General features: G+C 36.5%; 1 protein-coding gene across 7 annotated transcripts in view; it reads right to left on the bottom strand.

The window, feature by feature from the left end:
• mast4 (microtubule associated serine/threonine kinase family member 4) overlaps window positions 1-26,104 on the bottom strand; it is a 152,275-nt gene that overhangs the window by 63,122 nt on the left and 63,049 nt on the right. For all 7 annotated transcript variants that reach the window (XM_065284553.2, XM_073814774.1, XM_065284554.2 and 4 more), the window contains one exon: window positions 4,267-4,298. In XM_065284553.2, coding sequence (XP_065140625.2) covers window positions 4,267-4,298 — 32 coding nt within the window. The remainder of the gene's footprint in view (window positions 1-4,266; window positions 4,299-26,104) is intronic.

Genomic DNA, 26,104 nt, shown 5'->3' with positions numbered 1-26,104 from the left:
TGAAATCGGACCCAATAAACGCAAGCAAGGTCCAACCCCAAAGTACACTTACAAATCAAGTTCATATACATTAAGGTTTCTTATGAAAATATTTTAATCGTTATTTGCATGAGAATTTTTTAACGGAGCCACACAATAAATAAAAACTATCACCACAATGCTCACCACTATGATTTCCCTTATCTCATGTGTTAATATTTTTTATTGTAACAATTTATGATTTGCAAAAATAACTGTTGCATCTGTGTAGATTAGATCTGCAAAGTAGGTGCGCATTGTGCACGCTATACATTATGCGCCCTTAAAATAGCATAATGAACCACGCGCAACGTGGTCAGTGGCGCAATTGTTTTTTGAAACTGCAGAATCGCATCAGGGATGGTTTGCGCCGCAACACGCCTCCTTTTTTGCGCTGAACCGCCCCAAGGTGCGCAAGTTCATTCCCTAGTTTGCCGACGTGCGTCTGTGAAGGCAGGGCTCCAGACTAACTTTTTTCAGTAGGAGCACAGTGGCCCCCAACTGAAAATTTTAGGTGCGCAATCAGAAAATTTAGGGGCACACACCTGAATCAACATGCTAACCAAATATTCACATTTCTACTTATTTACACTGTATTACTAATAAATACTTTGATAAATGCAGAAAGTACAATGTGCTGTTTCAAATTTAGTGTCACATCACAAAAAAAGGTCAAATTTACAGGTCGCACATGTGCGACTGGATGTAAAATTCAGTGGCACACTCTAAAATTTTGGTGGCAAAATGCCCCCATTTGGTGGCAGTCTGGAGCCCTGGAAGGGAAAAACCCGCTGTGCGCCGGTGCAAAATATGAATGATACATGCATCACTGACAAAGTCAATTGCGCTGGGTGCAAGATAGGGCCCTTGAACCATCTTTCATTGCCAAACATTTATTAAATTCCTTCCGTGAAAAAGTAATTTTAACCACTGATTCTTCACAGCCAAACGTTTAGTAAATCCCTCCTTAAAAAAGTAATTTTAACCAATGATTCTTCACAGCCAAACGTTTAGTAAATCCCTCCTTGAAAAAGTAATTTTAACCATTGATTCTTCACAGCCAAACGTTTATTAACTCCCTCCTTGAAAAAGTAATTTTAACCACTGATTCTTCATATCTTCATCCTTTGGTAGTGAACACAACACAAACTTGCCTTTACAGCTACAAACAGTGTCCGCCTGACATGATGTTTACACACTAACTAGCTGAAGTGTCTGTAGGCAGTTCAGAGTTTTTGTTTCTCCTGGGCAAGACTGTAGGCGGAGATTATTATACAAAGTGTTCGTATCTACGTAGATAGAGACAGGCAGGAGATTCAATACATATGACGACTCGTTTCCGTGATTCAGAGTCGACTCCCTACTTTAGAAGCCAATAACTTTATTAATCGTGCACATTTTGGTTGAACTACTTTGCACATCTTTACATTAATGGACAGTTACATGAAACACTGCAATACAGGTAATTTTTCGATTTTGGGTCTGTGTGGCTCTTTAAAGAACCTTTGCATGAACTCTACATAGATTTGGAATGACGCTGTGTGGCAACTGCACAAACATTAGATGTTACATGACCAAGCATCACATTAACTCCTCTAAAAACTCAGAGCATCAAACTGTCATCAACACATAATAACCTGTGCTATGTGAAGAGCTTATTTTTAGTCTTCCATATGCATATGCAATACAGGCTTGATCTTTAAATATCCATTGCACATAGAAACCTTTTAAATGGGAAAGCTATTTAATGTGGCTATAACTAGCATTCCAGTAGTCCATTGCCCTAGTAACTCAAATCACACCATGACCTGTTTACAGTGAACAGGTGTGACAGATCACAGCAGTCACATGGTGCGCTGTAAAAGCCTTTGGGCTCTCCAGCTTTTGTGTAATGCTATCTGTGTGTTTACAGAGACCAGAGAGAATGAAAAAACTGAGTTTATGTTTCAAAACATATTGGCAATATTATAAGTATTATTTTTATAAGTTTTTGGTTATGCCTGGTTGGTGTGATTGCTGCTTTCTGAACTTGAAACTTTGTTTTGGTCTATGTGAACTCTGGTATAACTCGCTGTTGGTATGAAAACAATCCGACCTACTTTGTGGAAGTGAGAGCTCTTCGACCTATATCATGGTGCGTGTATACACTTTTGCAGACAGACAGGACTGGTGTCCTGCAAGGAGAGAAATAAAAGCATGTCTTATTTCTGCTCGTCTCTACAGTAATTGCTTCAGAAAGCATTCTGCACTTTCTTCATGCTCTCAGTGCTCTTCTGTACTTACGTTATGGAAATAAAACCGAACACTTAAAAACATTAGTTTTTTAAAGTAAGTGCAAGCTTGCAGAGGCTCTGGGAATCAAACTCAGGTTCAGGAAAAGCAATCAAACAAAGAGTGAAAGCACTTTAAAGCAAGAGCAAAAGACTTTAAGATCTTAGATTAACGGAGATACTATGTCTAAAGTTAAATCTCAATAGATTACACATTTGGAAAATTTGACCTTTCCAGGCTCTTGTCCTGTCCATTCTGGACTATTGCAATGCGTTACTGGCCTGACTCCCAGCCTGCACAACCTAACCCCTACAGATGATCCAGAATGCAGTGGCAAGAGTGGTCTTCAATGAGCCAAAGAGGGTGCATGTCACTTCACTCTTTGTCAGGTTACACTGGCTTCCTATAGCAGCTCGCATCAAATTCAAAGCTCTGCTCCTGGCCTTTAATACCACCACTGGGCCAGCACCCCCTTACCTTATTTTAACAAACTTATTTTTGTCACTTAAAAAACATCTGAGCTTTCCCATAAACAAAGTTTAATTCTTGCACTGCTTTATGTTTTGTTTGTAACACAGAGCTTTCCTTTTTACAATCCAAAAGTAAGAGCCCAAAGTTCAAGTAACAGAGCAGAATGATATTTAATGAGACGTTAATGTGAAACTATGATGAGGATAATAATAATTTTAAACTATAACAAGCAAACCTGCCAACTATTATGTTGGCCAAACCTGCTAGATATGTACACTGAGACGTAAGCTCTTCGGCCAGCTTCCATGTTGTGCAACCGTGTATATTTAACAGGAAGGGAAACCTTGTCTATGAATTTTATTTCCATCATAAGTGGTTTTAATAAAGGTGATATTCTCATATGAGGCTTTGAGTTGCATATAACCAATAAACATTTATTCCTCTTTGCATAAAATACACAATTTCTTGGGAAACCGGGCTACGTTTCACATATTTGTTTTCTGTAGCCTGTATGTGAACTGCCAATAACACGGCCACCTTTGGTTAGCCAAGCATTCTTCAGATCATAACAGTTTATTCCAACACTTATTCATAGATCAATTGCAAGAGGAATCTTGGCCAGACTTCATCCACATAAAGTGAAGGTTTCATTCATTTTTCGAAATTATAAATGTGCATTCCATTAAAAGCTTAAGCAAAGCATGCCTCAGATCACACACCAAATCTGCTAACGGATATTAAAAAAATGATCAATAAATCATAGAAATATGACTATGTAATAACTCATGTAAGGTCATACAAAAACCTTGAAGTCATTTAATTAAGTAAAGACCTTAATAGCTTAAAATGTTTGCTCGATACCCACATTCTGCAACATGCAAACACTGTTTGAGATTCTGTCGGCTTCATCTATGTCCACATACAGTATATGTTGTTGTTATGACATCAAAACGTTATCTCAAATCCAACTCATGCAAAACTTCGGATATGTGCTACCAAACCAACATCAAGGAGTCCTTTGAGTACTAAACAAAATATTTGTATGCAAACCACTTGAAAAATATGGAAGAAAATAAATAAAATCTGAATGCAAGCAAATCCTTTAATGTGCACATGAGGGCTGCGTTGATTTGTTTACTCATCAAATTCTAAACAAAATCTCAATTTGGAAGGTAATTGGGTGTGCTATTTACATTGTTGCATGGTCTTTTAAAAAATTGCTAACTAGGCAGTTCTTCTTTGTATATCAGAACCTTCAAAGCAACAATATAAACAGCAAAAAACAATACAAACCAGCTGACACTCATAATTCACTCTTAAGCTATCAACAAGGGATGCGGATGTCATGCACTTGTAAAAAACCTCATCCCAAGTTAAACTTATTACATTGAATATTGGAAACCTGACAATAGTCTATAAATGATGACTACTTTTTTTGGTGGTGTTGCAGGTTTATGTCTAGGTTTTGTATAAAATGGATTAGACATTAAAATCAGTTTTACTTACAGACTTCCTCGTCTAGGAAGGCTGAGCTCCTTCTGTAAGAGAGAACACACAACAACAAGCTGTTTAGCTTCATAAATGACATAAATTAAATACATGAATACTTTTCATGTGAGGATTAAATTGACCTAACGGTGAATTCTTCAATCAGTTTAATGTTTAGAAATGTGTAACTCGAACAAAGCCATAATAATGTTGATTATCTTGAAAAGTGTTACTATTGTGACTGCTTGACACTTTCCAAACATTTCTGCTTTTTCGTGAGCAACCTGACATTTCAGCCAGACATTCGACCAATAGATGCACTAAAAATGCAATAGCATTTTAGGCCAGGGGCATAAGGGGTTTAGTATAAGCCATTATTTTTTAAAACCTGTGTTTGCTACTAGTGGTGCATAAATTATACACTTCACTTTTAAACACTCCTGCCTATGACACTTGACACTTAGTCTCAGTAAGTATGATAATAAATAAATAGGGTAAGTAGGCAAATCATATGCAAACACATGAATACATCTGTATAATGCTTAGCTCTAAAATGCTGTCTTCTGAGGCAGCATTCCAAGGCAGGAAGGCATCAAGCCATATCAGAATTCAATGTTAGGTTTACATCCTGTCTCCTGAGATACCTTCATGTCCTGTCCCACAATTCTATGCGTGGGCATGCACAGAGAATATGATTGGTCGAGCCTGATTAAAAAAAATTAATGGCATGCTGAAGCACAAATTCACTTAGATTTTCACTTTTTACATCTTTTAATTGCATTTCTAGCGAGAAATTAGTATTTGTGATTAGTTATCACATAGGCGCTCTCTGTTTATATTTCAAACGGAATTCCGTAATGCTGCCTATGAAGTCTGTCCCAAAGCATTTCTCGGAGCTGCCTTCATGCCTCCGAAGTCATTGCCTCATGAGGCAACAAGTCAGCTGCCTAAGCTCTCGGACGGTGCCAAAGTCACTGAAGGCCAACTGAATGCCAACAGTTGACCCATTTTTCAACGGCAAGTCCAGGTTTCAATGGTGACCCACTTTCACAGCTCTTAAGATACATTGCAAGTTTAAGCCGAAAGTATACTCGGGACGTCCGCGTATGCGCGCCGTCCGCATGACGTCATTTTCGTCATCAGGAGGGTCCGCGGCCGGCCGCGCGGACCGTCCGCGTGCAGCCCAAAATTTGAGACCGCGCGGACAGTGCGCGTACAGTCCGCGTACGACAGCGCATGCGCATGAAAATATTTAGACAGGACACTCCACTATAAACAATTATACAAAGGAAATAGACAGCATTTGCACACACACTATCGTTTTTCTTCTTTAACTTTTACTTCTTCCAAGAACAGAAAGCTCTGGAGCATGTTTGTTTGATTCCTGTTCTTTGTTGTCTTGTTGTTTGTTCTAAACTGTGTTTGCAATGGTGGATCAGTTACTTTTCTTCACCTATCCTAATGTTATAATGTACTGTAAATGTCTCCAAATCAGTGCTGCCCTGACAGCCTGTTAGAGTAATAATTTGAATAAGAAATCATTTGTATTGCGTATAGTGTCGAACGTGGCCATCCGCGTGTAGCCGCGAGGACTATACCCGGAAAGCTGCGCGGACGCGTGCGCGCGCGAGCCGGACGCGGAAAAAAAGTATACCCGGGCCTTTAGCCCTGAAGTCGACATGCATGTTTAACTGCCATTCATCACAACAATCCAAGTGTGCTCTAAAAATATATATTTTGTAGAACATGTCTTTATTAGGATTTTACCAAATATTTAGAAACAAAACAAAACAAAAAAAACCTTTCCCCAGGCAGGATTAAAAAATAAAATAAATAAAAATAAAATAAATAAAGTACAGATCAACAGCTTCTTCAATATCTCAATTTTTAACAAAACTAAAAAATATATTTTGAATTTGATATCAAGTCTTTATTAACCCTTAACAGTTGAAATGTAGGAATACTGCATTATTTGACAGAAAACTTTGACGACATACAACAAATCAAAAACAAAAGGCTAAACATGTCACATACACTATATTGCCAAAAGCTTTGGGACACCCCTCCAAATCATTGAATTCAGGTGTTCCAATCACCTCAATGGCCTTAGGTGTAAAATCCATCACCCAAGCATGCAGACAGCTTTTACACACATTTGTGAAAGAATGGGTCATTCTCAGGAGCTCAGTGAATTCAAGCGTATTACAGTGATAGGTTGCCACCTGTGCAATAAGTCAATTTGTGAAATTTCCTCACTACTGAATATTGCACGGTCAACTGTTATTAATATTATAAAAAAATATCATAAAGACATGGATGAACAAGTTTGGGCTGGAGGAACTTGACTGGCTTGCACAGAGTCCTGACCTCAACCCAATAGAACATCTTTGGGATAAATTACAGCGGAGACTACAAGCAAAGCCTTCTCGTCCAACATCAGTGTCTGACCTTACAAATGTGCTTTTAAAAGAATGGTCAAAGAACACACTAAACTAAACCTTCTAGAAAGTCTTCCAAGAAGAGTTAAAGCTGCTACAGCTGCAAAGGGTGGGCCAACTCCATATTAAACCCTATGGATTAAGAATGGGATGTCACTCAGGTTCATGCTTATATGTTCATATAAAGGCAGGTGTCCCAAAACTTTTGGGAATACAGTATAGTGTATCTTTGGAAAGCTGAGATTCTTGTGATTGAAATTATGGAAAGATGCAATCAACAAAGCAGGTACAATGAGTGTCCTTTCTAGGAGCTTTTAACCTTTTTAGGAATGCTAATGGGTTAAATATATGTCATTTTGAAACCCTGCACCTAAGAGAGCTTTAACAGATCAACAGAACAACATTAAAAGGTTTTGGAAAACTTTTTAACTTTAATATACAGGAGGTAATTCATTTAAAGCGTTTTTAAAGAATGCCTTAATGAAAATTACATCCATATCTCTAAAGTGATGTTTTATTGTGCTGGTTATAAAAGTCAAATTTGAATTTAAAACGTGCATTTAAATTATATGAAAGATTCCCAAATTAGCTTTTTGCAGATGATGCAGTTTTCATGTTTCAATAAGAGGCTGACCTATCTGCTCATGCACCTAATGCAATAGTCACACAACACCAGCAGAGGGCATTTTAGTTGACATTTGTAATGGATTTCATTAGAGAACTTTTATTGTACTGAAATAAATGGTTTCTTTTTGCTTGGGTAAACATTTTTACAAAATAAAAAATATATGCCTAAAAATATGCATTAAAATTAAACAGTTTCTTTTACATCAGTAACCACATTCAGAATTGTATCTTTTTGCAGTCTTAAAGAGCTGAATGTTAGTCAGACACTATATTAACTAGTAGGCTATACAATACTGTACTGGTGATATTATTAATTTAATCATTTATTGAGCATTGGTGTCTTTTATAATATTGTGGTTTAGAGCAATATTACCAAAGCAGTAAGCCACTCTGGACCATGTGTTACAGTCATTTTACCACAGTTCTACATCATGACCAACAACAAAACCCAACCATCATACCAAATCACCGTATCGAATGGCCTCCCATAGCTTATTGTCCCCACACCATCTGGCTATTATAGTTGTAAAAATGTGTAATCAAACACTTTAAGTGCCACTCTTTCCACTGAGCAAAACCTAACTGTGTGTCCCCACTGCCGATTCCCATTCATCAAGTCAAGAAATCCCATCCCTGCACAGTCTCAGTTAGTTACAATTACATTAGTAAAATGTATTTCAATTCTTAAATGTTACATAAAAGAAATAAAGATATGCATAGCACATCCAATGTGTTAAAAACATTATATTATGCATCATGCCAAAATGGTCACTACTAAAAATACTTTTTTTGCATTAAAACCTCTCTTTTGTTCAGAGGAACAACAATTCGTTTATTTTTATATAAGTGAAAGTGTGTAAGTGGGCTTAAATTTTTTTTTTAAATATTTGCATAAATTAGCCTAATTACAATTTAGGTAACTACAGTAGTAATTACAATTGAATTAAACTTTTAACGTAACCACTCACACTTACCACCATTGACTTACTATTGATTTCTCTTTTTTTTCCAACAAATTTAAACGCAAAAAACTGCAGACGTCTAGATTTCCAGAGTCAAAAACTGGATGACATTTCCAACAGCATCTAGATCTGAACTCCTGATGCACGGATGTGGCTTTAAGCCCCTCTGTATGGTGCTTCTGCACACTGAGATACTGTAGCCTCACGCTACTCAAAAATAATGAATGAAAGAGAACTCTGAAGCTGATGGGGTGCACAGCGGGGGAACAGCAGTGAATGGTGCGACACTGCAAGGGTTTACCATGAATTCAACATGGGGCAGGCTCACCAAGGGCTGAACATGAATATATGCATTACTATTCTCTGAGAGTGCCTGTGGAAAGGTTGCGCTATTTTCATCACATTTGTATGAAATGCAAAGGAAACAGAAAGAGAAAACCTTGGACTGAAGGGGGCTTGTTGAGATAGTTAAAGAGGGTCAAGATTATAAGTATGCAAGAAAGATCCATAAGACTATATTTCATTTAATGGAGAATTAAAGGGTTTTTTAATAACCCAGATGCAGTTTCACACTATAAAATGTCATAAAGACAGATTCAGATTTGCATATATATAACAATGTCAATCGACTTTAACTTCAGATTGCTGGACAAATTTGAAGCAAAGTTAATTTCTTTTGGGAGTAAATCATACAGAGTACCGGCATGACACAGAGCTAGGAAACACATAACAGCACTGTCCAGCGATCACTGTCCAGTGTTCACTCCCATCCCACTGAGAGAAAGGTCAGAGTGTGCACCGTGAAAAGTGGAATGTCATAGGGACAGAAAGCTTGTTAGCTTCTGCCAAACAGAAGTATCTGAAGGCTGATTAGTCACAGGATCAGGTGGATCACTACGATTGCTCACGGACAGCTTACTCAAAATGGCAAGCTTCAATCTGATCAGCTGACTTTTGGGTAATTTATGTCATCAGGAGGGTGTGCGGTTATCTGTACACACAGCCAATTTTTGACGATACGTGTACAACAGCACATTTGCAAGAATTTTTTTTGAGACAGGATATTCTACTATGAATAACATACAATAGACAGCGTTTGCACATAACGTCTTTTCTTCTTAAATTTTCAATTTTTTTCAAGAACAGAAAGCTAAGAGGCATTTCCTTTAGGGATGCACCGATCCGATATATTTTCATTGCGGAGCAAGGATTCCCATGTAAGGATGCTTCAAGTACATCAATGCTGCGCCCAGGAAGCACATAATCGTAGCGTGGATGATTAAAGCCGGGATACACTGCACGATTATTGGCTGTCCCAGACGAAAAATTGCCATCGTGAAACAAACGCTGGTCTCCCTAAGCCAAGAGCAAAAGCTCTAGCAAAATTTTGTTCAATCTCAGCAATAATTGGTAGTCGGCATATATGGAGAAGGCGTTGTTATTTGTACCCATAAACTGAGACCAGAGGCAAGGACTATTGGATTACAATGCTTGTATCTAAGATTGTTTGTGTTCAATGAAATTTATTGTAAAAGGTGAACACAAATAAAAGATTAAAATGTGTGCGTGCATTTAAGGGACTCAGTAGTGCACACACAGAGAGTTGCAATCTGTGCATATTTGGTCTTAAAGAGACAGTAAGCTCAATTGACCTACTTAAAGAGTAACTAAACCCTAAACCAACTTTTTTTAGTTAATGATCTGTAAGAATGATGCTTTATTAGTGCTGTTCATTGATTTTAGTAATTTTTTTGACATTTGGATATAAAGTGTTTCAATACTACAATATATGGTGTAAAAACGTCTGATTGCTGCCCTCTTCAGGTTGAACGGTGGCTACTGCAGTTGAATTTTCCTATTGGATTTTGGGTCCAAAAAATGACTCGTGACGTAGGCAGGTTCAAGCTCACCACGCCCTTGTTACGATCTCACCACACACTTAATACGAGCTTAGTTCGTCCCCTCTATCTTCGTTGGTATCTGCCCACTTTTCTTGCATTTTTCAAATATTGCCAGTGGGTGGAGTCAGGCTCTGACCAGGGGTTTAGTTAATCTTTAAGTCTGTCTCATTAATGTTAATCAAACAACCTAAGACAAAGAGAAAATCACCTCTGAAGCTTTAAAAAAATAATAATTAATTTATAATATAATAATTTAATTAATACAATAAATGCAGTGTTATTATTCAATTGATTTCTGTACCTAATGATTTTAGACCTTACATAATGTGCAACTTTGTTCTTTTTTATACATTTTTGGAATTTCTTGATTTGTTATTAGATTTTTCCCATACTTTTTTGCAGATCCGAAAAATTATCGATCCGTGCCTCAAAAACCGTAATGTGATCTGAACCGTGAGTTTTGTGATCCGTTGCACCCCTAATTAAAGGTCGGGTCAAGTGTATAATTCCTAAAATACCAATCCGCACACTTGAAAATATATTTACAGTAGCATATTTATTTGATCAAACATCCCTATTATATGTTCTCCTAAACACTGCCATGATTAATAATTAATAATTACTAATGTTCTTTTAACTTGTAAATCATTTTAAATTACTGTTTTTTAAATTAAAAATTTTATAAGATGTAGCAGAAAGCACTCTACACATTTAACATTTTGTGTGTGTGTGTGTGTGTGTAGTTGCGCGCATGCAACTTTAACTTCAAAGTAAAAATAATAATAATTATGTATCGGATCAGCAGGTACTCCATAATGTTTGATTACTGTTCTTTGTTTTGTTGTTGTTTGATCTAAACTTCATTTGCAGTGGTGGATTTGCTACTTTTTTCATCTATCCTGAATTTGTGAATGTCCTGTAAATTAAGAGAAAAAAGTTTATTTATAAAAATTATAGATTTTTGAACTAGATGTTCATAAAGTTCATGACATTGAGGGGCGGTTTCCTGGACAGGGATTAGACTAGTCCTAGACAAAAATAAATGTAAGCACTGTCCAAACTGAAAACAACTTGCACTGACATATCTTAAAATACATCAGTGCCCTTTGTTTTGCCTCAAAATGCACAATGCAGTAATGTTTTTAGTCAGGCATTGTTAAAAGTAGTTATATTTCCTAATAAACTAAGGTCTAGTCCTGGCTTTTGTTGGAGACATAACAGCTTTTGTGAGTGGTTTTTGGATTAGCTGCAATAATGTTGTCACAATACTGGAATTTCTAACCTTGATACTACAGGCCTACCTACCAAAATAATGGTATTTGGAATAATATTAATGGAATAATACCATTTCCGGTACCGCGTGGGAAAATCTGTCACAACATTAAGGCCTTAAACTTTTTATTTTTGTTATTTAATTATAAGACAAATACTTTTCATTGGTCCGTTAATTGCCCCAGAAATAAATGGGGATAGTCGATAGTAGTGTCTTTTTAAGACCATTTTATGTAACAGATTAGTTATGACAAAAAATAGCATAATAATGCAAGAACAAGGATGTAAGAACACACATTTGATTTTTAAGAATATTAAGATAAAAAATATGAAATATTAATTTGAAATTGGGATGTAAGAAAAATAATACAGTTCTTAATATTTAAAACATAAATTAATATGATTAAATATGCAGTATAAATCCCAGCTTCAAAGGGTTTGTTGATTTAGACGAGTGTTTACTCTGATCGCAAGTGATATGCAGTTACGTTTATAATAGTTACACCCAGTGCTTTAAGTGGGCCGGTACGCTTCGGTACTCAGTACCGCCACTTCCAAATATAACTCTTGAGCGTACCAGTTTGGTTACCCGCGACGTAACTTCGGATTTCCTCAGGCGACGTGTCGAGTAAAACATCCTTGAAATTACAATATACATTTAGTTTTATTGCTAAACTACAAGTGCACAAAATTTCAAATAATTTGAATGACGCGCACAGGAGTTTTACCACCCGCAAAAATGGAAAACAATGGGACAAAATAATGTGATGACTTTCGAGTTTCAAATGGCCAGTATTTTGTTATTCCTGAACCCATATACATTATTTATTTTAAGTTTTTTTCAAGCTAGTTTTAGCATTTAACCATGTTAAAAATTTTACTCACATACCTACCTTTTGCACATTTTATTTATGTTCAATAGCTCTTTCTACAGGTGCTCTTTCTAAGGGTATTTTTTCCAAAATCCTTTTGCACATTTTATTTATGTTCAGTAGCTATTTCTAGCTCAAGCAAATCCACAAACTAATAAACTGATTTATTATTTTTTACAAGGTCATCTGTTGACTGCTGTATACAAAACCTCTTTAATAGTTGTTGTTACCTCAGCAGAGAAGTTGACTCAGCAAAAAAATAAATAAATAAATAAATAATAGAGTACCAGCACCTATTTTGGGTCACTTAAAGCACTGGTAACAGCTCAGATCTAAACACTAGATGTTATGATTATGTTTCACATGACTTCACATTATTTGTATAGCTGTTTTCATCACCTGTATAGCTGTTTTTGAACACAGTAGACATGCTGGCTTGTTTACGTTAATTACCTCTCCTTACGTCGGAGATGCGGGTTGTAACTTAAAAACCAATTCCAGTCGGAATTATCATTTCAAGCGGTATGTATTCACCAGAAAAACACAACATTTCTGCTTGAGTAGCTTTCTCTTCGCCTGTCACGGTCCGCTCGCCCTCTCTCTCTTTGTGTGTGTGGACCACATGTGGACCCTGAGCTGCACGTGCCATTCTTCAGAGACAGACAATAACAGAGGCAATCGCAATCTGCTAAAATGCTAATGACATTCATCTTTTTTACAAACAAACACACCTGTAAACACTATGGTAATATATCGCCTCTCAAAAAACTACCGACGTCATGTTTACCTATCAGGCGATAAGTTGATATCGCGACAGGCCTAACAAGGTCATTACGGATTTATTCTCCTCAGCTTCTGTCTAATGCTATTGGGTGATTCTCACGAAACCATTGAAACACCACAGCACTATTGATTTTAGCTATAAAATGTGTAATATAGTAATATTAAAAAGCATCAGAATTAACACATTACTGTGTTCTACCTTGCACAATGTGTGATTTCAACATAAGAATTTATAATTTGTCAATTTTATCTAATTTTCTCCTGAAATTCTCATTACCGCAATGTGTCCGGCTGTGTTTGAACATGCGTTATGTTGTAATTTAATCAAATTAACACAAAAATATTTAGAAAAAAAATAAATGGATGTTTTGCTAGACTACTTTAGATGACAGAAAAAATATTTACTGAAAATTCATGTTCAATAATAATGAAGAAAAATTAGGAAAATGATGTGTCCATGCCTGATGTTCTCATCCTCCGCAACACTTTTTGAGAACAGTTTAAGCACACATACAGAATTTTAATAAAGTTTGATTTTGAGTGACCAAGCACATGGACCAGTTACTTCAAGATGGCTACCAGGTAAGATCATTTTTTTACAGTTAATTTGAAATATTGTCTTGTCAGAATGCTTACACGACATTTTGATTATCATTACCACAACAGATGCTTATTAAATGTTAATTTAATTAATAGAAGCATAATACTTTGATTTTAAATGCATGTGCAGAATCTCCAAATTATGTTCTTTCAGGTTTGTCATGTCATTTTAAAAATATGTCAGTGTTGATGTTTTCTGACTGTTGTGGTAATGAGATTTTTTAGGACTAATTTTTTAAATTATGTTACAAAAAGTGTTAAATGATAAGTAAAAGTGTTTTTAATTAATTTTCCCATTTACTCCAGACTTTGTTTTTCAATGTCTGGTGGGAAAAAAGTAAATTTAAGCAATTTTTACATTTTCATGCTTGACATTTTTAAAACCAAGTTTTCGTGAGAATCACCCTATTACAGAAATATCACACTTTAGGAAATATTTTTGTTTTTCTTCAGACCTCTAAAATAAACGTTACTATCTAACTAATTTACTAACTAGTTAATAGTAATGGTCCATAAAAATTATTAACGATATTGATATTTCTGACACCAATATGGAAATCTAAACATATTTTATAAAAACTACATATTTATTTCTTACATTTATATATAAAATGTAAAACACCTCAACTAGATTTCACTTTTTGCAGTAGCTTAGGGATGGGACGATTACCGGTTTCACGATTAACCACGATAAAATGTCCTGACGGTTAGTATTATCGTTTAAATTTTAATTATCATTACAACCGTGTTTGATTAACGTGATTTTAAAAACTGACTGTAAATCCGGTCCAGCCAGAATCAGTTTGACGCAGGTGCACACATGCAACATAGTTTTTTGCACAAGAAGGTATTTAAGGGATAATGTATTGTTGTCATTCATGTTAAACTTATTAGACAGATTTATTTATTTTTTAACACAGAAATAATTTCAGGGACATGAAATATTAAATTGTGATTTTCAAAAATAAAACTTGTTCAAATGTTTTCAGTGTGTATCAGCTCTTTTTGAACATTTCCATCTCATTTTAACAAAACCATGATAATATTAATAACCGCGATAACTTTGGTCACTATAATCATGATATGAAATTTTCATCCCATCCCATCCCTACAGTAGCTGTAAGCTTCCAAAAGCACAAGTTGATATAAAGGTGCAGGAGAAAACTGCAGGATTTTGTAAAATGTCTTTTTGCAGCTTTGGAATGCAAATTTGGATCATACCCTGTTTTTAACTATGAATAAATTAAATCTAAGATGAGCAACTCAAGGTCATGGTGCTTTAAACTTTTCCAGGTATTGACAGATAAACTTCAAACCATCCCTGGACTTTTGAAAATGTCTTTTTTAATAAATTTAATGTTAGCATGGATTCTAAGCAGCCCGGTAACACACTACAAAACATTTCCTGTGTTTGATAAAACCGAAAACACACAACTAAACGTATATCCTTAACAACGGTTTGCAACTCTTGACCACAACATAAAAACTCACATGTCCTTGTTGTAACATCAAAGCTTTAGTGATACGGATTTAAAGACCTTGCTATGATAGTACATTAATAATTCCCTTAGAATTTGCTGCTACGCTGCACCATCACAAGATCAAAAGTATGTCAGCCTATCGAATATAAACTGCTGACTCGTACAGTAAGTTAGTAGAGGGCTTCCCCTCTCATTCAACACCTTTTTTTGAGCTTCTAATGGAAAACAGATTGAAAGCGGAGGTTGAACAAATCAGCCATCTGTTATTTCCCCCCTAGGGCAGTGCTGCTGAGCCCCTGGTCAAGAGAAGCAATGTTTACATTAAGATTTCTGATAAGATGAATGCTTTAAGCGCACAGACAAAGCAAGCAGAGTGACTCATTTTATAACAACAATGGAAATCTGTAACATTTCCTACAGAGTCCAGTGTTTCCCACATAAACAAAAATCCACTTTAATCTGTAGATTTTTTAAAGGAACGGTTTAATCTAAAAATACAAACTCTGTCATCTCTTACACATCCTATTTTTTCTCTGTGAAATAATTTAGTAGACGATTGTGGAATGTCCATGCTGCTCTTATCAATACAATGAAACTGAATGGTGGGATTTATACATGCTCTAAAAATAAGACAAAAAAGAGATTTCAATGCTAATAATCTTTACCTTTGCAAAAATGCAACTGAAATGTGAAAACTTTCAAGTCAATCATGGTACCGGTTTTGAATACACTCAAATGCAAATGAAAAAACAAGAATGGAAGTTTTTCTATTTGTTCCAAACTGATGCTTGAAATAATTTACATTTATAGGAAAAATAGCTGCTAAGAGCAAATTTTCCTCTAATCTTCCACAGAAGACAATTTAACAACATATTATAACAACTGTTTTGAAAAGGGGAAGGTGACAGTGGGCTCTATCATACACCCAGCGCAATGCAGCACAATGTGCGTCGCAAGTGTCTTTTGCTTCAACCCAGCGCAATTATCATTTTCACGTTTAGCGCCACGTTGTTTAAATAGCAAATGCATTCGTGCCCTATTTTGCGCCCATGGGCGTTCTGGTATGAAAACGAAGTGTGTTCAGGCGCGTTGTTGGCGCGTTGCTATTTTGAGGCAACTAAAATAGACTATGCCATTGACCAACAAAAACCAACTAAAGTCCATATGTTTTTTGTTATTTAAAGAGCGCGTTAGTAATACGCACCTATAAATGGGACGACAACGCAGGTTTGCTTATCACATACATGAATGCACAGCAGCACAAAAATGCTATTAAATAAGAATAAAGGATTAAAATGTAAAATACTAATATTGAGTCTCTTGGACATTAATGAGGACTGATTATGAGACTCTAGAAGGCGTAAAGAGCTGTTTCACATGTAGCTTGGTAAGTAAATAAATGCTTTGCTTTAAAAAAAATTCTATTTTTAAATGTTTTTTAAACGCTAGCCTACGGATTTAGTGTATATGCAATGATTATGTAGGATATCAATACATTTACAGCAATTAAAAGCCTGCTATTTGTACTTCTATGACTGAAAGAAAAAGGCTTTTAAAGGTTTTAATTCAAAAAATCAAAGTTTCAATAAAAATGAAAACAACACAATTATTTAACATTAATCTTAAACTGGGGGTCTTCTTCTTCAGCTTAGTTTTCCAGTTTACAAAGTCCGTCATCTAAATAGGGATTAGACATAGCGCCAGCGAAACTGGCTTTTAAAGGGGATGAGAGATAAGACTCTAATTGGTTTATTGCATGTTACGCCCAAAAAACACCCATTACTCATTAGGAGAATATGAACAACCCTTTTCGACCGTGTGCTCGCCGCACAAACCAATTTTCCCGTCGTTGAATTAGCAAAAGTGGCATTGGACACGGCCATTTCGACTGTGCGCTTTAGACAATGTGCTTAGATCGTTAAAATAGGGCCCAAAGAATGATGAAAATTTTTTATAGACATTATTGGAAATGTTGAGAATGGTGGGAATATGCCCTTCAGGTCTGTCCGCTGGCTACACTGCTGCGAAATTTTGACTACAGCCTTATACTGTACCATCGGTTCCCTTAACTACGTTCAATCAATCTAATGTTTCCTTATCAGATGTTAGAACAACATTTAGTAGATGTTAGTTTGCTGTTGATCATGATTTGAAATACAGAATTAAAGGTTTTATCAGAATTTAACTTAATGCGATTTTTAAAATAAAATGCAGTGAATGCTTTCTAAACAAATGAGTTCCGTTGACTTGTACAGTGTTGGAATACCCACTATTCAAAAAGTGTCCTCATTATTTAAGTACTGAATTGTGATCATTCTTCATTTTCACATTTCATTGTGGACAGATTTTTCAAAACAATCGCCTAAAACCTAAAATGCTAACACAAATAGTTTCTTAAGGAGATGCATCTAGTTATTTTTAAAATTCCATTTTGGCTCTGCTAGAGGGTCAGCTTTTGCTTAGAAATTGTTTTAAATGGAATAAGCATAACTATAGCTCTTAACAATCTTAAAGATGATCAGACTACAGATCAGCACCATGGAGACAGCTAGCGTGTGAATGGCGACTTCAGGGTTTCCCCATAGAAAATTTGTTAGTTAAGGTGGTAGGGTTGGGCGGGTGGGCGCGACAATCATACAATAGCAGGCTTAAATAAACCCAAAACATGAGTCCACTTACACTTCTCACGGGCACGCGTTTTATCAACTGGCTACCCTCCAGACAGTAGTGGACCACGTCTTTCTCTCATTTGGCCTTCAACATTTTTTTTTTTTTGGACAACCTAGTTAAGGCGGTAGGGTTTCCCAGCTTAGGCGGGCCTCCCAAACTGCAAAGGTCTGCGGGAAACCCTGGACTTTGCATTCAGCAGGAGTTTGTATTAGATAAGACATCAGGTCTGGGGTCAGTGGTCAGGTTACAGTTGCCAGGAAAAGGTTGGAATGTGCTATAAAGGTCAATCCAGCTAATATCATGGTCATGGCACTCAGAAATCACACAGGGCCACAGAACAGTGTTTTCAAAATTGGTAAAGGTCAGCTGATATGACAGACAGCAAGAATGCGGATACATTGTCTTTACACAATCACTCTGTTACTTTATTGTGTCCTTCCCTTTCTAAGCATTTTGATATCATGAGAATAATTAATTAATTCATGAGACAAAGGTCTGCATATTTCAGGCTATAGAGAATGGGTTAATAGCCAGCAGCAATCCAAACTTGCTAATAATGTGGGAACACAACTTAAATAACAGAACCTTTACCATCAGCGGTAGATGGTTGATGATTTGAAGAAGTTTTCTTGGATCACGTACGGTATAATTTTTTGAAGATTTAGTAGTCTGTGATGTCAAGGCGAAGAGCATTATAAAAAGCTCAGAGAGGTATCAGTATCTAAGCAGTGATAAAGTCGGTCAGGTTATAGATTTAGGAAACATCGAGCCAGAGCCTACACGTACAGGTATCACATCATCTAGCTAGCATCAATGCTTGGATACTAGCATCAGTGACAGGTGAAGTACAGACGGCAGGTTGTTTATTTATTGTAAGGCCAGGACGCTCTTGTAGTCAAGCAGCAGCACTTTTGTGGGAGGACTGTAACGTAAGCACAATAAAGGGCACTTTTTTGATTATATTAATTTCAGTTTAGGTTGAGAATACAGTTAGGAGGGCAGACAGGCATGGGATGCACTGATGTGTTCAAAACACACGTTTAAGCCACAGAAACAGATTAGTCCAGTTACATGTACAACCGCAAAAAGCACATATTGTTCTTAACTCTTTCCCCGCCATTGACGAGATATCTCGTCAATTAAGAGAAAACGCTTCCCCGCCAATGACGAGATTTTCCGTCTTTCCGCAATACCGCTAGTATTCACCAGGCGGCGCCCTTCCGCAACTTTTTAAACCCGGAAGTATTGCCCTATGGCAAGCTGCTGCATGTCTGTGTCTGTTTTAAAGATCGCTCTGAATGGGATCTCTATGAAAAGTCCGTCACAAAAATGGAATTATCTCTGCTTTTTGCTCAAAATATGGTGTTTTTGCAAAAACCTACCCATATTCAAAAGCTGATTGCAAAAGAACCACTAAAGGTAGGATGAAACGTTTTTTTTTTTTTTTTTTGAAAGCAGAGGGTCTGTTCTTTCATTTGGTATATTGTATGTTTATATATTTAAAGAAGAACATTTTCTGGAAGGCATAAAACTTTGGTGAAAATCATGAAAAACGCTGGCGCTGGCTGGCAACTTTTTTTAAAAACGCTGGCGGTGAAAGAGTTAAGCGCCAGATTCTTCTATACAATAGCGCCCCTGCAAAATAGGTGGATAATGATTCTGAAAAATTTTGGAACAGTTTACTTGACATTGCGTTAAACCAAGAATTTCGTATATCCTGTTATTGCGTTGACAAACAGCGCAGGCAGTTCTGTAAAGCACGTTAATAAATAAAATAAAATAAAAATCACGTTTTAATGCCTAATGCAGGTGCTTTCTGGGAAAGATGAAGTGTTTTAAAATCCAACTCATGTACATAAATAAGATGTACAGTATAGGACAAAATATAGTGACTTAAAATAATAAAAGTCCCATACAACAGAGTTTTTTCTTTTTGCATTGTCAAGCAGCATGCAGTGAAATGCTGTGATGTGGGTCTCTTAAGCTTTTTGACATTTCAAGCTCATTAAAAAATAATAAATAAGTTTCTACATTTCAAAAGTCACGCTCCCTTTACTTAAACATCATATTTGTCTCAGTAATTTCACTATTGTTTTATTGGATGTTTTTTTTTTCCTTTTAAAAACCCTCCAAGTCTAACTTCAACCATTTGTTTATCCAATTTATGGTTCTCCTGCAGTGTAAGTAGCACATTTGAAGAATTGTGTATTTCCAAAGAATCAGACTCACACTGCTAGATGAACAAAGTGTCAGCCAAGTGTTTTTAAATCCAAGTCATGTACATAAATAAGATGTACAGTAAGGGACAAAATATAGTGACTTAAAATAATAAAAAAGTCCCATACAACAGTGTTTTTTTTTCATTGTCAAGCAGCATGCAGTGAAATGCTGTGATGTGGGTCTCTTAAGCTTTTTGACATTTCAAGCTAATTAAAAAATAATAAATAAACTTCTACATTTCAAAAGTCACGCTCCCTTTACTTAAACGTCAGATTTTTCTCAGCAATTTCACAACTGATTTAATGCATGTTTTTTCCCTTTTAAAAACCCTCCAAGTCTAACTTCAACCATTTGTTTAGCCAATTTATGGTTCTCCTGCAGTGTAAGTAGCACATTTGAAGAATTGTATATTTACAAAGAATCAGACTCACACTGCTAGATTAACAAAGTGTCAGCCAAGCAGATATGCGGCATATGGCACACAGCGCATACAAATTTATTTTAGATGTGCTGATAACTTCCAGAGGAGTTGAACACACACACTGTGCTGGACTGGTGAGCTTTTGATGTTGGCACGAATACAGTAAAGGACCAAACCTACACCATGCATCAAATCATGCTGTTGCTGCAAAATTAGCATTTTATTTGGATTAGTGGTGGCAAAATATTAAAACTGAACATTGTTTGTAACGTTTAGGGTTGTCAAAAATAGATCAAGAACAACCAGAATTTCACTATTTTGATTGTCCTGAGATTTTTTTAAGCATTTAGTTTGCATTTACAACTTGAGAGTATAATTTTTGCAACAAACGGCATTGCAAAATATGTCATAAGGTTTCAAGAAAAATTTTTTGATCTGCTATGGTCATTAAAAGGATAATCACACCCAAAGTCACACCACCGGTTGGTCCAATTTCACCTTGTTGGGCTGGTCATGATGCTCAAACAAAAGATAAATGTTTCGATTGTGTGAAACAAGGAGGCAATTAGGATGAAACATAAAAACAAGAAACTGCCTTTAAATTTTGTGTGACAAGCTTCTGGGCAGCGTATATTTGAATTTATAGTTCTATAGTTTTATAGTCTATAATGGAAGTTTCACTGCACATTAAAATGGGAATTTCACATGCATCTGTAAATAACATCTCATTTGTTAAAGCCCCATCCTAATTGTCATAAAACTAAATTGGATCTTAATGGTTTTCCCCATATTTTGATGACAAACAATTTCCTGTAGCTCAATAGGCAAAGCAAGTCATGGTTCGATTTATAGGATGGCACATATATTCATAAAATGTCCAGCTTAAATGCACTGTAAGCCACGTGTCTGTGGGATCACTATAACACTGATGCTCTTGTTTTAACCAGACTTTTAGAAAATGTATTTTAATTCAATTGAAAGGGAAGAATGTAGACTACAGCTCTTCCATGTTCTCTGTCGCTCATGATGAACACATAGCAGCACTGTCAACTGTTCAGGGCGTGAAAAATGAAGAGCCAGAGACATGTTGAGAATGATGTGCATTATTGCTCTTCATGTGGAAAATAAGAAATGACTGATGTGTCCATATAGGTGCAAACGTCTTTCATTAGACATTATCAATCATGCTTATTGAATTCTGATCTATTGTCATATATCATGCAGAGCAAAGCACACGTCACTGTCAGCTTCAGGGAATGCGGCTAAGATTGCTCACTACACACATAAATCAAATATAAATGCCACAAAATAACAAACGTGAAACAAAGCGAGGGTATATCAAAAAATTATATTAACGGACTTTCCACAAATGGCTTTTGATTGCCCAGCTCTTGCAGATTTCCATAAAAAATGACACAAAAATTGCACAAACATACATTCCAAATTGCCGAATAATTACCTCTATAAAAAAGAAAGGTAATTACATATGTACATCTCATTAAAAACAAAACCCCAATGTTTTTATGAGGCCTCATTGTGAAGTGAACGCAGACTAAACAAATGCAGGGAGAGGTAACCCCATGAGAGTTATGAGTGCACACATTTACTGCAACTGTAATTACAAAGCTAAAACAGCACCACTGTCTATTCATTCTAATTACCTGCCAGTATCTTCTGCCCATTTCAATATGTTCTGCTGACAACAATATCCCCTATGGAACAAATCAGCCTACGGGATATGGCCTGTAAGACCCATGTTTATTAGCAAGACAATATGTCTCTTTTGAATGCATTACTGAATCTAATGTCATAAAAGGTGGAACAAGCGGGAGGTAAAAAGCAAATATTGTTTTTGCAAACTATAAAGATTTTTTCATAAAGGCATGTTGATCCAAGACTGTGACTTTTGCAATTTTCCCTTCCCTTGATTCTTTATTATAATAGTACTCATTTACACCAAGAACTCATTTAAAATTAAACTAAAAGGCACAATGAAATGAAAGGTCTATTCCAAATTAAATACAATATAGTCACCACTCCACCCTTTACTCAAACAAAACACAAAACTACCCCCTAACCAAAATCATTCCAGAATTGCATGACCAAATAAAATGCTTTACATATAAAGTTTTGATTGTTTCAAATATTTACTGCAAGTGTTTTGCTTTTGGTGCACAGACCATTTCATTAAAAGCCCTAGGGTTGGGTAAATATTAGATAAAATCAAGATTTGTGCTGAAAAATAAAATGACAGAATAATGTGAATATCAGACATTGTTAATAATTCACAATGCACCAAAGACGGCACCGATGGGCACATTCATTTCCACAAAACGTAACCATTAAGGTGGCAACAAAAGTCCCGGCTTCCAAAAGGTTCCCGACTATAAATACATGTATGCCTAGTTATTATAGTTTATAAAGTTTTAAATATGGATATTATTTTAATAAAGTCGCATTGATTACCCTTACGCTGGATTTCCACCAACTGCGGAGCGGCTGCAGATCGGCTCCGCTGCGTTACGGCTGCACACTCCGCCATCCGCCAATACCCACCAGTTCCGAATTTGTTGCAGAGCGGCTGCGTGCTGAACTGACAAGGACCCATGAGGTCTCGCAAATTCACGTGATGATCGCGCGATATCTAGTTCTGTCTCCGCCCATTATGACGTTAAATTATGATGTTTTGCTGAACCAGCCCAGATCATGACACGAGATCTCGCGGAGCTGTCCAGCATCCGTCAAAAATAGAAGCTCTGCGTATTTTAGGGGCCTATAATTTCCGGAATCGCGGAATTGGCTAATTCATATGGAATCTAGTATTAACGCGGAATTTTGCATATTTTCAATAAAATTATGTTTTTGTGTGGGAGACGAACGTATGTCTGGGGGAAATGCTGACCGGGGGATGTAAATCTGGGCGACACTGAAACCATGGCGAAGCGGCACTCCACACTCTGCTTTCGTCAACGAAAAAATTAAGAAATTCGACGCTAAGCACTTAGTTCCGAGCAGGTCTCACATGGCTTTTATGTGACCGGACAACTGTTATTTTGTAAGTTTTGTCAACACTCTGTTCACGGTGAGCGCGCTCATGCTGTCCTAAGTCAGATCACTATCTTGTGTATGTTTGTAAAGTTATATGCATTTCAAGCGATTGTGTATAAAATATGGATCGTGTTCCGCTGGATTGATGTGTTTAAGGCACTTCTGAAGGCACCACTGCTTTGACACCTTGTTGTAGCCTACTGCAACAACACTAAACAATGCATTGAATTGAGTTGTGTAGTATTTGTTCCGGAGGGCTGCGAATGGCCGGAGCTGTGACGGATTCGGAACGCAGTCAGTGGAAATACACACATTGACTTGAATGGAAACTGATTGACTCCGCCGCCGTTCCGCAGCGGATTCGCAGCCGTTCCGCAGTCGGTGGAAATCCAGCATTAGAATGCCTTTATTTACCCACTGGAGCTGTTTTGATTACTTATGTGAAGGATGGAAGCACTTTTTTGAGCTTGAAAGTCTTGGACCCTGCCATTATGAACTTGGAAGAACCTGGATGTTTTCTTTTTTTTTTTGTTATATTTTATGGCCATTTTAACCTTTATTTAACAGTGAGTAAGGAGAGGACATGAAAGTTCAGTGAGGAGAGAGGTGTATGGGATCGGCATATGACCACGAGCCGGGAATTGAACTCGGGTTGCCGAAAGTGCGAGAGACCCTAATGTTGGAGCACTGCCCACTACACCATCGGCTCAGACAGAGCCATGACATTTTCTAAAAATAACTCAAATTGTAGATGATGGACTTATGTATCTTGAATGGCTTTAGGGTAAATATATCATGGAGTAATTTATTGAAAATTGTGGGTTTATTTATTTATTGTGGATATGGCGGCATTTGGATGTCTGGTTAGCATTACAAGCGCATGTGGTAGTAAAGACTGGGTCTGGAGATGCGTTTTTGACGTCGTGTCGAGCTACGCAGACCGACGTATGACATCAGTAACATTACAATGCGTGATTAAAAAACAAACAGATAATTCCGCGCGACTGCACCGCAGCAACCTGACGATCCGCGCAATGCCCGCCGCTCCCATGAAGCCGGCCACAACTCACATCACTGAAGCATATGGTTTAAAAGGATGCCGTGAAATTCGGAAATACAGTCAGTCAGGTGCAAAATGTACAGCGCCGTCAAAAGTTCAATGGGTTATCATGTCATATTTAAACATCAAATGTCAAGAGATACCAGAGAGCCATACGAGCATTAACATTACATCTTGACTGAGGTAAGAGGACAACACGACACAGCTTAACGCTAAAATGATAGCAAAACACTTAAAGCTGCTTAATGTTATGAAGCTTGAACTTTGACTGGACGTGTTTAAAAGTGCGCTGTCTATGATGCACATCCACAAAGGGAGTTAAACTTTCTTTTTTTTAGATAACTTAGTAGAAAACTTAGTTGAAGTCTTGCATTTATGCAGATAGATGGACGTTGTACATTTATGTTATATAAAGGATTAATATTATGCAGAGTGCGTCATACAGAAAGCGCTTCGGTTTGTGTTTATTAACCCTTTAGTTTCACTTCATCACGCAGCTTTTCCTGTTAGAGGTTTCTGTTAAAAACATTTAATTTATTAGGAATCTAGTATGTATATTGTTCTGTCATAGTTTCTTCGAAATTAAGTTTTATTTGAGTGTTTTTAATAAAAATATTTTCATTTTCACCATGACGTGTACGCCCCCACCCCCAGTTAATCGAGTACTCGTTCTTAAGACCTATGGATTAATAGAAATGAAAAAAATTACATAAATGCACATCCCTACTTATTAGTACCTCAAAAATACATATTAGTATCTCAAAAGTACATGCTTGTACTAAATGTTTACATACTGTATCTGTACCTAATGGTCCACACAATTACCTTTTTAAAGGGTGCTGCCCCGCTGACAGCTAGGGTACATATTTTGACTTTTTTCTAACAATGTAGGTCCTTAAGGTACGGTAATCTACCCAAAATTGTATTCTGTTTTGTAGTCCTGTAAAGGTAAACTAAGGGTGAAAAGAAAAGGTGCAGAAAAGGTACAGTTTTGTACCTTTATTTCTGACAGTGTATGTAACAAGTAGTTGTAAGTGGTAACTACATAAATATGTTTAATGCGATTTTATTAATAATATATATTTAAGCAATAAAGCTTGTGTAGTAGTGTGATATAGCTCTATGTCATCATGGCTGTGATTAGGCCAGAGTAACAGCTCTGAAGTATCTTTGTCTGATGGTCAAAGTGAGATTTAATTTGTTGTCGATAGATCTAACCAAACAGTCTTTTATTCATATTAAATCTCTCATTTGTTATTATTGTTTTGCTTTGTTCTTGTCAGTACTATGAAACAGACTAATAAGGGTTTTTAATATAGCATTTTAACCAGATAAAAAATCCCCAAGAGTCAGATTGATGTCGTTTGTGGGTGATGTTTATAAATATTAGTGGTGTTCTCTTATGTTTTAATATTCACAACACCGGAAAATAAGCCATCAAGTGTACCGAATCCCTGATGTATAACTTAGTGAGCCAGTTACTTACAAGTGCCAAAGCGCC

This window comes from Paramisgurnus dabryanus, chromosome 5, assembly GCF_030506205.2.
Source record: "Paramisgurnus dabryanus chromosome 5, PD_genome_1.1, whole genome shotgun sequence".
Lineage (NCBI taxonomy): Eukaryota > Metazoa > Chordata > Actinopteri > Cypriniformes > Cobitidae > Paramisgurnus > Paramisgurnus dabryanus.
The sequence above is the reverse complement of the archived record's forward strand: the minus strand, read 5'-3'. Positions and strand labels throughout refer to the sequence as shown.